This window comes from Pyrgilauda ruficollis, unplaced genomic scaffold, assembly GCF_017590135.1.
Source record: "Pyrgilauda ruficollis isolate IOZ18807 unplaced genomic scaffold, ASM1759013v1 scaffold3, whole genome shotgun sequence".
NCBI lineage: Eukaryota > Metazoa > Chordata > Aves > Passeriformes > Passeridae > Pyrgilauda > Pyrgilauda ruficollis.
Genome location: NW_024524377.1, coordinates 11,222,204 through 11,237,348, shown reverse-complemented (window position 1 = coordinate 11,237,348; position 15,145 = coordinate 11,222,204). Strand labels below are relative to the sequence as shown.

General features: G+C 39.9%; 1 protein-coding gene across 1 annotated transcript in view; it reads right to left on the bottom strand.

The window, feature by feature from the left end:
- Positions 1 to 15,145, bottom strand: part of CNTNAP5 (contactin associated protein family member 5) — a 258,798-nt gene that overhangs the window by 73,957 nt on the left and 169,696 nt on the right. The window contains exon 13 of the mRNA XM_041473346.1: positions 4,592 to 4,792. Coding sequence (XP_041329280.1) covers positions 4,592 to 4,792 — 201 coding nt within the window. The remainder of the gene's footprint in view (positions 1 to 4,591; positions 4,793 to 15,145) is intronic.

Sequence of the window (15,145 nt, the reverse complement as noted above, 5' to 3'; positions counted from 1 at the left end):
ACCTTAGCTGCATCCTTCCAGCAGCCACTGCTGAAGGCAGGGTCCTGCAGGACATTTCTTAGCACCTTTTGCTCTCACATCACTGGCCTCACCTGCAGCTAAGGAGGGAGCCTGCACAGACAAAGCTCTAGCAACATACAGGGCATAGATAAAGAAAAAGAAAAGTTGACCTGTCTCAGCAACTGAATTAAGTCTAAGCTAAGAAATTATGATGTGTTCCCTGCTGTGAGGCAGAACTACATCTTTCCCTCCAACAGAGAGTTACAAAATGCAAATGCAGTAATTCACCAGTGAGGGCAACCATCTGCCTGGCATAAGGGGTCAGACTGTGGGACACAACCGGTGCAGCTTGGCACTGAGATATGGGACTAGCTGGGAACCAAAGAGGAGGAGAGGAGGTGGAAACCTGGGTGCAAGTCATATAATAGTGAGACTTGACAGACCGTAAGTTCAGGGAAGAGGTGTGTAGTTTAGGATGGATGTAGTTTAGGATCAATGCTTGAAATCAAAGCTTAAGGTGACAGGGTGTAGGAAATCTACTGGAAAGAAAAAAATAAGGAAGAAGTCAGGAAAACCCCACCACCTACAGACATTCCTATTTCTTTGATTTTGCTCTTGTACTGATCTTTTCTCAGTCCCTGCCTACACAAATGTGCTATGAACTTGACAGACTGTCAGCCAAGTATTGTAAAGCAAGTTTTGCTGCCACTGATAGAGCCATCACTGTGCTAAGTCCTTGATAAGGTGGATGTGAGGAAGCTTCCCAAGTGACAAGTATTTGATTCCACCCACTGCTTCTAGAAAACTGAGCAAATTCAGACAAGAGCTGGGGGGCTGTTCAGTTAATGTTTTCATACCTTCAAACATCTTGTATGTTAACAGCTTAATTAGACATTCATCTGCACACATGTGGCTTTCCTTGTACATGTGCTTTTTCCTTAGGTATTGCCAGAGATATTCCATGAAGAGGAAATCAAAGCCCTGGGGGACTACATTTCTTTTCATATTCTCAGAATACAGGGAGCACATTTAAAGAAAAGCCCAACCTTCCTGCCCACCCTGCTCCTCTCCTGCTTGCTTGACTTGGCCTCTACTTGTAAGGGTAAGTCTGCAATCTTTCTCTAAGAGTGTGGATTACTTTCCTAATTAATGCCCACTATCAGATTTGCTTTGGTTATGTTACTGATTCTCCAGCAGGCCTGGGAAAGTCACAGGAGATTTGTGATTTCTGGTCATACAAGTCTCCTTTGCCACCTTCCTAAGAAAGCCAGCTATGCCTTGATGAACAGACATCTATTGCAGCGTTCACAAATCTCATCAAATCTGTCTGATGGCAGAGATGTACAAAACTACAGTTTAGGGAAATTTAATTTTTGCTTTCAAAGACACGCTTGCAGCTAAGCTGTAGTATGACAGGGAGAACCAATAAGGCTGTTCCAGACAGCAGGAGGTGGAGATGAATAAACTCCTCTGCCAACTGCCAGATTGCCTGTCTGACACATTGCAGATGTAAATCCAAGAAACTCAAGGGGGATACCACGCTCAGTCACACCCGCTGAGGATGTGCCTGTGTCTTTAGGGCAGGAGGGATCAGCAAAAGAAGAAAGAGAAATTCCTTGATATAAACTGGAAGAATTTTAAGCAAGCCAGGAGCTTCCCTGGGCTTCTCTTGAGGCAGACCAGAATGCCTTGCTTGTCCCATTTGCCCCACATCAAAGCTGTGAAAGCCAAAATTGCTATGTAACAACATACATCTTTGCACTATGAAGCAAAAGGAAAGGGAAATGTTTTTATTGCTTCTCTGTGAAACATGACAGTATTTAGGTCCTGAAGACAAGGATTTGGTGTGCTGGTGCTACCAGCTGTTATATCCTAATCATGTGTTCCATGTCCTTGTGGGGAAAAAAAAAAGAAGAAAAAAAGAGCAAAGCCCAGAATGAGAGTAAGCTCAGCAAAGGATTTGATTTCTTGCAGGAAGAGAAATTTTCATAATTTTCATATGTCAAGATTAGATGTACCTCTGGGAGATGCACTTCCATAGGCATTCACCACTGGGCTCAGTCCAGAGGCAATACTGTGTGGAGACATTCAGCAAATTGGATTAGGTCAGGTAACATTTCCTGCTGGCCTACAGATGCAGCATTGTCATTAATGCATGGGCATTGCATATTGAATTCTGCAGTCAGATCAGAAATGTTGCACACTAACAGCAATTAAACATTAGGATACCCTGACAACACAGAGGGAACACAGCTCTTCAGGCATCCAGAAGCCTAGGTCAAACAAAGAAACAAAACCCAAGAGTTTTGATCTTTGTTCTGTTGCTCTGGCCCCAAATCTGGCAAAAACAACACAGGTGTTTGCCTTCTGCAGCAGGTCCAGCAAAACACCCTGAGGTCACTCACACTTGTAGCTCATCTTCAAGTTTAGGAGTGGAAATTCCTTAAGTCCTAGAACTCTTCAGGACACCTATAGTGTTCAGGACTACTTGATCTCCAAGTTCCGCTGTAACACAACAGCATTTCACTACAAAATTAATATCAATTAACAGAGCTTGGGGAAAATAATGCTTTTGTACAAAAATACTTAATACTCAGTTAAGAACAAATTACCCTTATCTTGTAATTTCAAGAACTGAAATGTTATTTTTGAGCATGTTTCATATCTTGCCATATCCTTAGACTACTGAAAAAGCTCAGGATGAAAAAAAAGAAAATTTGAAAGTGCAATTAAATAGCATACTAAAGGAAGAAAAAAGAGGGGAAAAAAAGATGGTATCTACCACATGCACAGCACTGGATTGCAATTTTATTTTATTTTTTTTTTATTCTCAGCTAGTGCTGCAGTAAAGACTAAATGAGCTGTGCAGTTCTTGTCAGGACCACAGTGGCACTGCACCAGCTGTGAGAGCACAAGCCAGACTGCTGGACACCATCACCACATCCCTTCCCTTGAGCAATCAGCCACAGCTTTGCTCCAGGACAAGCAGAGGATGAGCTGCCTGTCAGGAGCCCTCTTAGCCAGTCTGCCTGTTGTTTGATAGCTTCAGCCCTGAAAATGCACAGTTTACACATTGTCAATTTACACAAGATTATCTTTTTTCCCTAAATTTTTTGTTCTCAGGAAGTGCCCTCAGCTTTAGAGAGTTCCCACATACAAGAGGAATCTCAAAACCCATTCATAGTGTACATTCCTGCAGACACATGACCAAGTGTCTCGCAGACATGTGCAAAAATAAACACATGCAGACCCGCTTTAATATTGTGGCATTCATCCTTGAAACAACATTTTGGAAATAGCCTCTGTGGGGTTTTATCTTTAAGCCATATCAAGTGTGTTGTGGGATACAGAAGCCAGCAACACTGAAAGTACTTGTAATACATCAATTCCACTTCTTTATGAGCAGTTATGCCCACAATTTGTTTTCCCTTTGTGCTCTACCCTGGATGCTGATATTAACATTTCATTCTTTAAAATATGATTAACAATACAAACAATTTTTGGCTGGTAAATCTGATGATAACAAAAGACATAATTCACAGCTTTTAAAAATAAACTGACTGTAAGGCATCAGATTACTGGATCCATAAAAATTCAGTATTAGAGTAACTTTGCTGGAACCAGGAGGGTTTTGACACATCTCATTAGGCAATATGGTTTGAAAACAATAGGAACTCCTACTGCAAACTCTCCTTCAGGCTTTCCATGGTCTTTCTTCTAAACGACAAGCAAATTTAAGAATTGCTAATAATCAAATAATCACCAGGACAATACAGACATTACAAGTAACAGAGGAGACTTTAAAGTCATTCAGAAGTCTGCCCTTAATGTCATTCATCTCTCCAAATAAACAAACATAAAATCCTGACATCAAGACAGAGTTGACTGGAAGCCAGACATCCTGAGTAGTCACTGGGAATTTGGTGCTGCAGAGAAACACAAACTGATGAGACCCTCTGCTTCCTTTTTTCTGTTACATTAAGACCAGGGAAAAATGTATTTCTTCTATTGCAAGGGGAAAGTTAGTTTTCCCCCAGGAGCTGTACTACCAAGCACTTTGAACATCATATTCAGGGCTGTGAGACTCACAAGAGGTTACACCCCTGCCCTACATAACATTATGAGTCTGCAGCAATCTGGATGCTTTTTATCTTTAATATACAGGTAAAATCTGTAAATGAATGAACACATCTATTTGCCATCAGCTAAATACACTTTTTGTGGTTTCTAGGTAGCACTTTCAATTGTAAAAGTTTTCAGAGTCTGGGCATGTATGAACTCAGAGTGAAAACTCTCCTGTGGAGCTCAGACCCTCTTGCACCAGAGCACAGGCACTGCACAGTAGAATCCAAAATGATAAAAGGCTTTCCATTCCATTCCATATTGCTACTATTGATTTGGGGGGTTTTATTGGTTTGGGGTTTTTTTTTTTTTTTTTTTTTTTTTTTTTATTCCATATTGCTACTATTAATTTGGGTTGGGTTTTTTTTTTTGTTTTTTTTTTTTTTTTCTTCCTTAGCTGCAGCATGGCCTCTACCTGCTGTACAACAAATAGGAATTAGGAAGGAAAGATTTGGGATGTGGCACTTACTCGGGGTGTTGAGGAGCCGTGACTTCCTGCAGTGGTAGGCTGCCTCCTGCTCGCAGTACTCAGCACTGCTGATCACGGCCTCCAGCTGCTCTGCACTGCTGCTGTAGTTGAAGGTCATTGTGTAGGGCTTCTCTGGACCGGCTCCTTGCACTCTGGTCAGTCCTGTGCTGTTGTGCTGCACTTCAGTCCAGATCTTATCTTCTGTTAAATGAAAAACGATTGAGTGGGAGATTAACAGCAAAACACTTCCAGCAAGTAGGGAACAAAAAAACAACTGAAATGCAACGTTTTATTGCAGTGGACAGACCATCAGCAGGGCCCCAGGCTCCAAAATGGGCACTTTGTGATGGGCACCAACAGGTTTGTATTCATTCAAGGTCAGTGTGGGCCACAAAGATATTTCTCCCTGAACCAGCTCAAGCAAACACTACACTGCCTGCTGAGCAAGACAGACACTACAAACTTCCTGGGAAGCACAGGAGATCTTCAGCCTCTTCTATTAACAGATATCTGTATAAAATTCGATACCTTTCAACTGGCTTTGTCCCTGAGAGAAAACACATAGTAATATGGCTCATGGGGGTAACATCCACCTTATGCCTCAAAGCACAGCCCATGCTGTTGTAACAACAAATGGAAGCAGAGAACTGCAGCTGATGGGCTTGCACAAACTCACCATGAGCAGAAAGCACAATCTCTTGCCAGAAAGTTAAACTGAGAGCATGTTCTTACCACTCAGCTGGAAGTCACATCACTCATTTCACTCAATTCCCAGATTTTTCTGCATATAAGTTGAGAGATGCCCTACTTGGATGATGGTACAGAATGCCATATGACTTGGCATCTGTAGTTAACTCTAAATATTGATGCTTTCCCATGCTGGGGAGCCCATTTTCCTTTCGTTCATTGCATTTACTGGCAGAGCAAGGGATTGTGTAGGTGACAGAAAGGAGAATCTAGGCTTAAGCACAACCTGCACCCTACAACCCAGCTCACGATCAGCACTGGGGCTGGCATAATGAGAACACCACATTTAGAAGCAATTTGTTTCCAGCGAGGCTTTTTCCCAGCTGGTTCTGGTATAGCAATGGGCAAGGTAGAAAGGACAACCTGAACAGCCAATTTGCTGAGCTGACACAGAGTTAAAGACAAACTCTTCAAAGAGGATTCATAGGACTGAGCCCTGCACATGCCCACATACACTATTAGTAAAAGTCACAACCAGCAAATTTCCTCTTTATCAAAGACCCTGCTTGCCTAGGGAAGATACAAGATACTGACAGGGCAAAAATTTAAGGCAGCAATTTTCAATCATTTGATGAGAAGGAGATTTCAATCTCACTTGCAGAAACACGCAGACAGTTACAGAGGAAGAAGTAAGATCTAGGCAATAGATTTCCATTTTGTTATTTATGCTTCATCAGGGAAACTCTAGATAACAATGAATCATATTTTTTCTAAGCTGATCTTAAAAGCTGTGCATTTAAGGATTCAGATGGTTTTACCACATTACCTGGCCTGAGTTCTTGCAGAGCCTGAGCTTCCCAGTAACTCCCCAATACACTGGCATGACGAGCCCAATAGCTCTGTGGACACTACAATGCATTGCAGTCAAAGTATTTTTCATGGAGCTACATATATGCCCCAGATTACTTCAACAGAATGCTAATAGGTGTACAAAAATCTAAATGGACTATGTGTGCAAAGACACAGATGATTTGATGGATTGTCATTAGGGAGGCATTCAAATGACAGGCAAGTAACAACAACCATCTGGGGACTATCTGAAGAGGTCTGTTCCAAGACCTGGCTGCAAGAGACAGAGAAATTAACTTGCATTAACTGTAAGGACAGTTTACACACAGCAAACCACACGTTCACTCACAACCCTGTCATCATTTCTGTGATGGCAGACAAAAAGTTTGCTCATAGGTCTGCAATTCTGTGGTTCTTACTGACTCTGGGGAGCTGCTTGTGGATCCTTGGAGTTGGAGCTCAAAGAAACATTGCTGCAATGTGTGGTACAGGAAAGTCAGATTAAAATGATAAGAAATACTGCAAATGTATTGCTTGTAATACTTGTCCCAGTGGTTGTAATCACAGTAAACACTGTAGCACAATACCCTGCACAGTCCTGCACATTTATTGCTTCAAACACAATACACTTCAATGTTTTCATAACAGACATCTTGTACGTCTTAAAGTAGTGCTCCTTATCAGCCAGTCCCCCTGTTTTCTTTTGCTCTCTCAAGGCAATATTGACAAGAACAGAGTGGATTTTTCAGAAGCAGCTGAGGGTGAGTTAACTTTCCTCTCACAAAAGCTGACAGAAGTTTAACTTTCTGCCTTAACTGAAATAACGACTAAAAAGACAAACACCAAGTTGCTGATAACATGAGACAAAAAAACAGGAGATGATGGAATATACTGGTTGCTGAAATTCCAGGTGGGCTGTGAAAAACACCTCCCCACTGAGAGTTCTGAACATAATTTTAAGAAAATGCAATAAAATCAATGCTCAAAACAGTGGCTACAGTGCTGCTCAGGAAGTAGAGCAGCCTAGTGCTCTAGTTGTACAGTGGTTAACACTGCTGTACTTTCCAGGCTGTATATCAAGAAAGGTGCCATGTGGGTACCTGAAAAGTTAAAAGCATCAAGAGCTGGCACTTTAGAAGCAAAGAAGTAATACTAGGAAAAGCTGATTAAAAATAGCATAGCACAAAACTGTCTTCCCAGAAAAAGTGTTGGAAATATAATTAATTGACATGTTTGAAATGAGGTTGGACAAGGTATCAGCAAATATACTGTAAGCAGCCAGCACTCATTTACAGGAGTGTTGGACAGGCAATGTGACAGGTCTTCCTCTTATCTTCCTCTACGATTGTTCATTAATTTTCAGCAGTCTTGTTATCATTGCAGCTGCACACAGCTGTCCCGAGATCTGAACTTTGACATTCTAGCCCTGCTTTTCCCCACAGGATCGTTTAGAAATAAGTTGACCTCTTTTCCATCTTCTAGTTTACAAAGGGAAGGGAAAAACAAATCAAGTTTCTTTCTGTATTCAAAGTAATTGCGATTTAGCAAGTACATCAGAATGGAGTTTAAAAAGTTACACACAAGAGAACAATTTTGAAGTTACATTTCAGAGATTTCCTAATCTACACATACCCAATCTTTTAGGCTTAATACTTCTACAGATGAGATCTATGCTACAGTGGTCACTTCAAAGTTTCCCTCTGTGCTTCACCTTTGAAGGAAAGGTGCCCATCAGTTCAGCTTCTCAAAAAAGATCTGTGTCTTTCTCATTGATCTAGTGACAGGGAAGTCACAGCCACCAGCAAGCAAACCTCAGATCAGAAGGGCAGCTCAACACAACACAGAGCTGGTGGCAACTAGGTGAGAGGAAGAAAAGGAAGAGAAATCTATTCCACCATCTATTCCACACTTCTTCCCACTTCCCAGGGAAAGAGTAAGTACTTCCATTTTAGAAAGCAGCACACGAGGTGTAGAGGGGCAAGGAAATGCAAAGTCAAACACAATCTGCTACAAGAATAAAGGATTACATTCACATCACAGTAAAAAAAAAAAAAAAAAAAAAAAAAAAAAAAAAAAAAAACAAAAAAAAACTCAAAAAAGAAACTTCCTTCTTTCAAAAGGACACCGTTTTGTTTAAATGCAGCAAGTGAGACTGAAAATTATTTAAACTTTAGATTGCTTTGGACAGAGTAGAAGAGCCAACAGTGCTCCCTTCTGCATCTCCACTGGTCGAGAGAGAAGTTACTAAGAGCTAGAGGGCAGTAAATTCTTGAACCATTCGAAGACAACAGCAAGATCATTGCATCTGCTTCCATAGATCACAAAACCACTGAAAAATAATCTCAACATTTCTTCTGAAGACCATCACCTTTCAGATCAGCCCTTGGGGTTTATTCAAATCCCAGTTTCTCCACCTCAAACTTGGAAACAATCAGAAAAAGATCATTCTATTTTCTCAAATTCACTTGCACAAGTTTAGCTAGGGTAGCTCCCAAAATATCACTGCCTGCCTCAGGATGAGGTCAAGGCATCCTACCCTCCCTGCTTGACTGGCAGGTCCTCTGAAGCCTCCTGACAACGATCTGTGATCTGGCACTTCAGGCAGGTTCAGGACCTGTGTGAGACACGGAGCTGCCATCTGAAGGTGCCCACAGATCACTCCAGCAAACAGTGAACAGCTGTCTGCACCTGAGCTCTGGGTTAGGCATTTGCCTTTAGAGGCACACCTCTACACCAGTAATGCCCACAGCTTTTGAAAATGGGGCTTCAAACACTTGTTCCTGCTTCATAATGCAAAGATTTTTATTTAGTCTTTGCTCTATTGTGTTTACATTATATTTTTATGCAATGATACTGTAATCACAGGTGCAAACCAAGCGGAGCGCCACTACCTCCTTCTAGTCATTTCCATACCTGGAAACCATTAAACTACACAGAAAAAGCTCTCTTCTCATGTATTTATACTAAGAAGTTATCATTATGTTTTTACATCTGTCCATACTACACTTTTTTTTCCTGTTTACTCCATTTAATGAGCTCTCCTTGTACTTAACGAATCTGCAATGGGAATTAAAAAGCTGTTGTCCAGGCATAGGTTACTGCTAATTTTTATCTTCTATTACTCCATTCTACTCTTTTATTACTTTCTCAGCTTGGTAAAATTTCAAACTAAACACAAGCTGGAAGTCATTCAAAACCAACTAGGAGACTGCAGCCACATCTTCTATTGTATAATGTGGAATAGTTTAATGCAGCCCTGAAAAGCAGATTTCCTAAATGCTTGTTAAATTATTTCCATAATTCAAAGGTGACAATGCTTTAATTTCAGGGTAATGCTACAGCTTTATGACTTCACAGTTTTATTTAATGGTCCAATTCACTAGGATATTATGCTGTCTGCATTTGGCCCTAGGAGATGTTTTTACAGCATGGGACTGCAATGCATTAAGCACATTTTAGACTCTCTGTTTAGCCTAGCCCATAGTTCTATCATCTTGCTGGAAACCTCCAAGTTGCTTTTGACGGCACACAAATTAAATTGTGGGAAATTAGAGCAGCTGGAAAACAGGCTTTCAATGAATTCTGTATTGTCTAATTCTCATTTTTATTCTTCAACTTGAAATATCCCTGTGGAGAACATTCCACCCATACAAACTGCATCATTCCTTTGTGATTTAGGAGGTTTGTCACAAAACAAGATTATTCAGACTGATTAAATTGCCAACAAGCCAAACATACGGTAAATGCTACATGAGAGAAAAAAAATAACTCTCAGAGCTCATACGATGCATTTGTTTCATGGTGCTCCACACTGAATGCCAAATTTTATCCTGAATGCTGTATCCATAACTAAAAGTACACGAAAAAGAAAATACTTTCCTTCTGAAACACTGTACTGTTCTAAGCTGCAGGGGCAGGTCAACCCAGCTACTCTAATACACACTCCCCTCAAAGGATACTAAAAGACCAATTTCTTATCTCAGACAGGTTAATTTGCCCACTCCAAAGAAGTGTTTTCTGAGTCTTCTCTGAAAGCATCCCATTACTATTTTTGTATATTTTTTTTTTTTCCCTTGCTGGCTGACCCAGCAATATATGCTTCTGCAGCTTGTTTTCTGCTCATCAGCTTCCTCCTGAGCTCTGATTCAGCCACATCCATCCAGGGCACTGCAATGCATTCAAGGCAATTCTCAGCAGAATGACTGTGCCAGATGTCTCTGATGGATGACAACAAGACACCTCTTTTGTGACATCTTGCACCCTCCTCCCCCAAGGTTCTGGAAGAATATTTAATAAAAATACAAAAGAGAAACATATCAATTATCAGAACTATTGTGTGCCAAAAGACTGGTAGTATTTGAGGGATAAACTGTAAATCTTTAAGGGCTGCCTTTAATATAAACAGTAGTAAATAATTTGTAAGGAATTTCCATTGGTTGTTTTCTCTTGTGATAAAATCAATCATAACTACAGACAGTAAGCTACAGGGTAGAGGGAGTTTGACCATTTAAATTGTTGTTCCAAAATCCTGTAGCTGCAGGTACTAAAGGCAGAATTAAGGGCATGACCTCCTCCTATCTGTTCTTGCTTCTGCCCAGGGGCAGCCCTCCTCTTCACATGAGAATTTCCCAAGTCCACAAGAAATGCAAAAAGGGCTGAGTACATGGTGACTCCTGTATCTGTGTAATTGCTATACAAAGCAAAAAGGAGATGGTTTCTTATGGAAAATAGATTAAGGAATTCTAAGCAGATGACCTGAGATTCATGTTTGGAAACAAAGGGAAAGATGGGTTCCATGGACAATAAAACAACTGATTGTTTTAGGAACATCAATGGGGATATGTACTATATGGAAGAATAAAAATCCTTAATCATTGTTGGCAGAATGAAAAAAAAAGGACTCAATTTGAAAAAAATTGCAAGTACAATTCTGATGATCTACTTTACCTCTTATTAAAATCCCATTCTTTTTCAGAGATTTAGACACAATTTCTATGCAGTTTTTTAGACTAAAAAACCCCCTTTTTCCTGCATCAGAGAAATTAGCAGTATTTGCACTTTGAGATGAGACTCCAAAACAGAAATTATATGCAACAAGTAGAGATGCGGTTTTGTTAATTAATGATTTTTTCATTGTGGCAGTTTCAAAAACAGATCTTGGACCAGCAGCAAGACCTGAGATAAGGTTGCATCTTTCCCCAAACTGCAATCCTGGAAGAAAAAAAAGGGGAAGAAAGGAAAGGAAAACTCTTTGAGGACTGGAAAAATATCTGGCAAAGATAAACTGAATCATTGATTTAGTCATGGCAATTTCTAAGCATTATTGATTTGATAGCCCAGGGTCTGAATACTGTAAAACAGCATCAGTAGAGAAGTACAGTGACAAGATGACTTAAGTGTACTGCAAGCAAATCTTTTAGATTTCAAGGGTAAAATTTACTCAGAAGGAGATGAGAAAAGTTCATTCCACTTTTCAAACAGGACAGAAAAACAAGCATATAGAAGTAGACTGCATGTCTATAAGCTTTGTCCTGGAAAACATGGTTATTAGCATTTAAGTAGTACTCCAGACAGACCAATAGATTTCTAAGCAGCATGAAAAGAATAAGCCTCACAATGATAGAAAGACTGCCACAGCTGAGGTTCAGAGGGTCTATCAGTCATCTTTTCTATTGACTGCTATGAATCTTCAATTAAGATTAATTCAAATGGGCTGATTATCAAACAACCAGGCTACAAGGAAGATCTTTCCCAGCCCTGGTGGCAGTTCATTACCCCAAAGCATGACACAACACATTCTTTCTGCACGTCATGTCAAAAAGGCATGGCCATGGCCCCCATGGATGACTGGAGACTCAGGAAAAGCGAGCATATCTAGCTTACATTCCCATGTGGATGGCCCTGCAAACATGCCAGATGTGTCCCCAAAGCACTCAATGCAACCACCCTAATTTAATAATCCCTGCACGGACCCATTCACATTCTCATGGTGTCCTTCTGTAGCATCCAGCTACATCCAGTCATGGCTTGGGCACAGACATTTGGTTCACTTCCCCACACACAGATGCATATTTGGTGTGGATTCTTCAGTGTTTCTTACAAATGATGAATTTCCCTGTGAAAGTGACTTTGCTCTGCGTATAACGGATATATAAGGTGAAAAAACCATTATGTTAATAAGGTGCTGTCTTCTCCTTTTACATCTAGTTTTGAGGGTTTTGTCTTTCACTGTCATTGAACTGTCTCTCTTCTCCTATTGTAAGAAAATGAAAATGAGCATTGCTTCTGTCAGTGAACCCCATTCACTTTGAGTCTTCCCATTCTAAATAGTCCTGAATTATTTACTTTTAACCTCTCTTTGTACAGATGTCTTTCTATGCTTTTGATTAGGCACATTAGTGTTCCTGACAGCCTCCTATTTCAACAACATATTTTACCTCTAGTAGAAATAAACAGCCCCCAAGGTAAGATCCTTTTAAAGTGCTTCATACGCTCTTCTCACTTCTTGACCAATAAGTATGCTATACTTGTAGTATATTATACTATTAAATAGTAGCATGTCATCAACAGTTTTTTGTCACCTTGCTTTTTCAGCCACTTCTTCAGACAGTGGATAAGTACATTTACCCACTCTAGTATCAGCTATTCATCAGATATTCTGTGACACTACTGTTAAATTTCTTGCCATGCTGAAAATTGACTTTATATTTTTTAATACTTTTTTCCTTTTTTTCTCCCTGCAACATTTCCTTTCCCTTATCTCTCTCTCCCTCTTTGTGTAACTGTCTGATTCCCTCTCAACACACACAATCACAATTTTCTCCTTTATTCAGAATTTCTATTCAGCAGTGGGCTCTAAAGTTGACAGGCTGCAGAGAAACCACTGCAAACATGAACACAGTAAACTAACTCGTAATGTTGATATTTCCATATCCACACCAGTCACTGGATACCTATGACCAGACACCAATATGCAAGAAATCTGGTGTTTACCTGCCCCAGCTAATAACTGGCTACAAGCAACTTCGCTATCTGAATCCCTTCAATTAAACAGGTAAAAATGCCGTTAGAAATTACTTTAAAAAATAGAAAGGAACTTAGAATTAGAAAGGACTTAAAAAAAAAGGTAAGTGAACATTAAAAGATCACTTTTCTTTAAATGCAATGCTTTAAATGAGTTTTAAATGCTCATTTCTGATGGTTGGATTTCTTCCTTGAATTCATCCTTCCCAGATTAAAGGCACTGTAACTCCCAGAAGGCATGAGCTCTCTGCACCTCCACTTTTAAAAACACTAAATGAGTCATTGCCCTGAATTTTCCATTCCACCTCCAAATTCTTCAGCTTGAACACATTTTGGGCATAAAGAGGTTACTGCTTCTTGAACTGTATGCAGAAAGAACTGCCAGCCTGAGTAAAATAAAAGCTTTATTTAGCCCAGGAGCCCACCTCTGCCTCTGAGGGTGAAGAGAAACCCAGGAAAGCCAAAAGGTTTTCCTGAAGCTCATTCCCATTTCCCAATGGTCTTTGCCTCACAGCTACCTGAGTGGGAAGCTACAACTAAACCTTCATGTTTACTTGCACCTTCTGAATCTATCAGACAAAACTGGGGCTTTTTCCAGATGAGTTGTACTCCCTCTCTTGATCTATCAGCCTCCTTGCTGTCTGCTGCTGGTGGTTTCAAGTTGAATTCATTGCATCAAGAAAAAGCAAGCAAACAAAAAACTCCCAAATCGAGCTGTGTAATCATTTAGGTGTCCCTTAGCTCATGTATGATGAAAAAGAATAAATTCCTATGTTGTTTTCTCTATGGCACACATGATCTCCATGTGTGGAGTGTGACAGTTCCCACAACCATTTTTTAATTTGTTTAGTCTCCCCACACATGGAAGCCATCCATGTTTTTCCATTCTCAGGAGGTGTGTTACAGATTTATGTCACAGAACAATAATATTTTTTCTGTTCCTTTCATGTACCTAGTGTAACAACACAGAATTTTGTATTTCACCTTTCCCTGAATATGGAGCACTTTCAGAAAACTAAGCAGAGGCATCATCTGAAAAAAGAAGCAAATTCAGAATTTCTGTGTACACAAAGTAATTTTTTTTTTCTACTTTGCACTTAATCAACTACTGTAAACAATTTTTATGAGAATAACAATAAGAGAAGTTCCCAGAGAGAAAAGAAGCTCTTGTGATATTTATTTGACCCAGAAGCATAAGTATTCCACACTAGGAGTTTTCCCCACCTCCACCTTTCTCATAACCGATGTTATGAGACTGCCAGCAAGTTCATTACAGATAGAGAGAAAATCAGGTATATGCCTTCTGGATTTCTGCCAGGTAAGGTTTTTTTGAGGAAAGCAAATGCAAGGTGTTTGTCAAAAATCCTACTTCTTCAGCAGAGATAAAAAGCACTGACAATGTTTTGATCACACATATTTATATGATAAATAATAAAAATGAGCACATTTCCCATATTGAAGATCAAGGAAGGATATTCAGACAGAAAGGTGAAACTCTGTTTCAATTCTTCGGAGATTCAACAGCAAAGGAGATACATCTTATTAAATATTTGTTACACTTGAATAAAAAACATACTTAATAATTAACTGTTGTGCATTTAATTAAGATAATCACTGCCCAATTAAATAAAAATGAAAATTTAATTTGAGGCACTTTAAGTACAAGGAGATTAAGGATAAAGTATGAATATCCTGAGTCCTCAGTTTTCAGCACTGAGTGTGGAAGTGATATGTGGCAAAGTAGTTCAGCCAGAATTAGCAATTTAGAAAGGGTAATAAAACATTCCTTCATCTGCACCTGGCCACAGGAAGCAAAAAATGCCAACAGGAGACGGTGTGGGAAATTTCACCTCCATTTCAAATATAAAAAGCAGAAAGGAAGCCCTCCCATCTATCCCCATCCACAATAAGGGCCATGTAATCTTTCCTCATACTCTTGGCTTGACAATCCTATTTACAAAATAGGACTCATGTAAGGGGAGAATTTGCCAGACA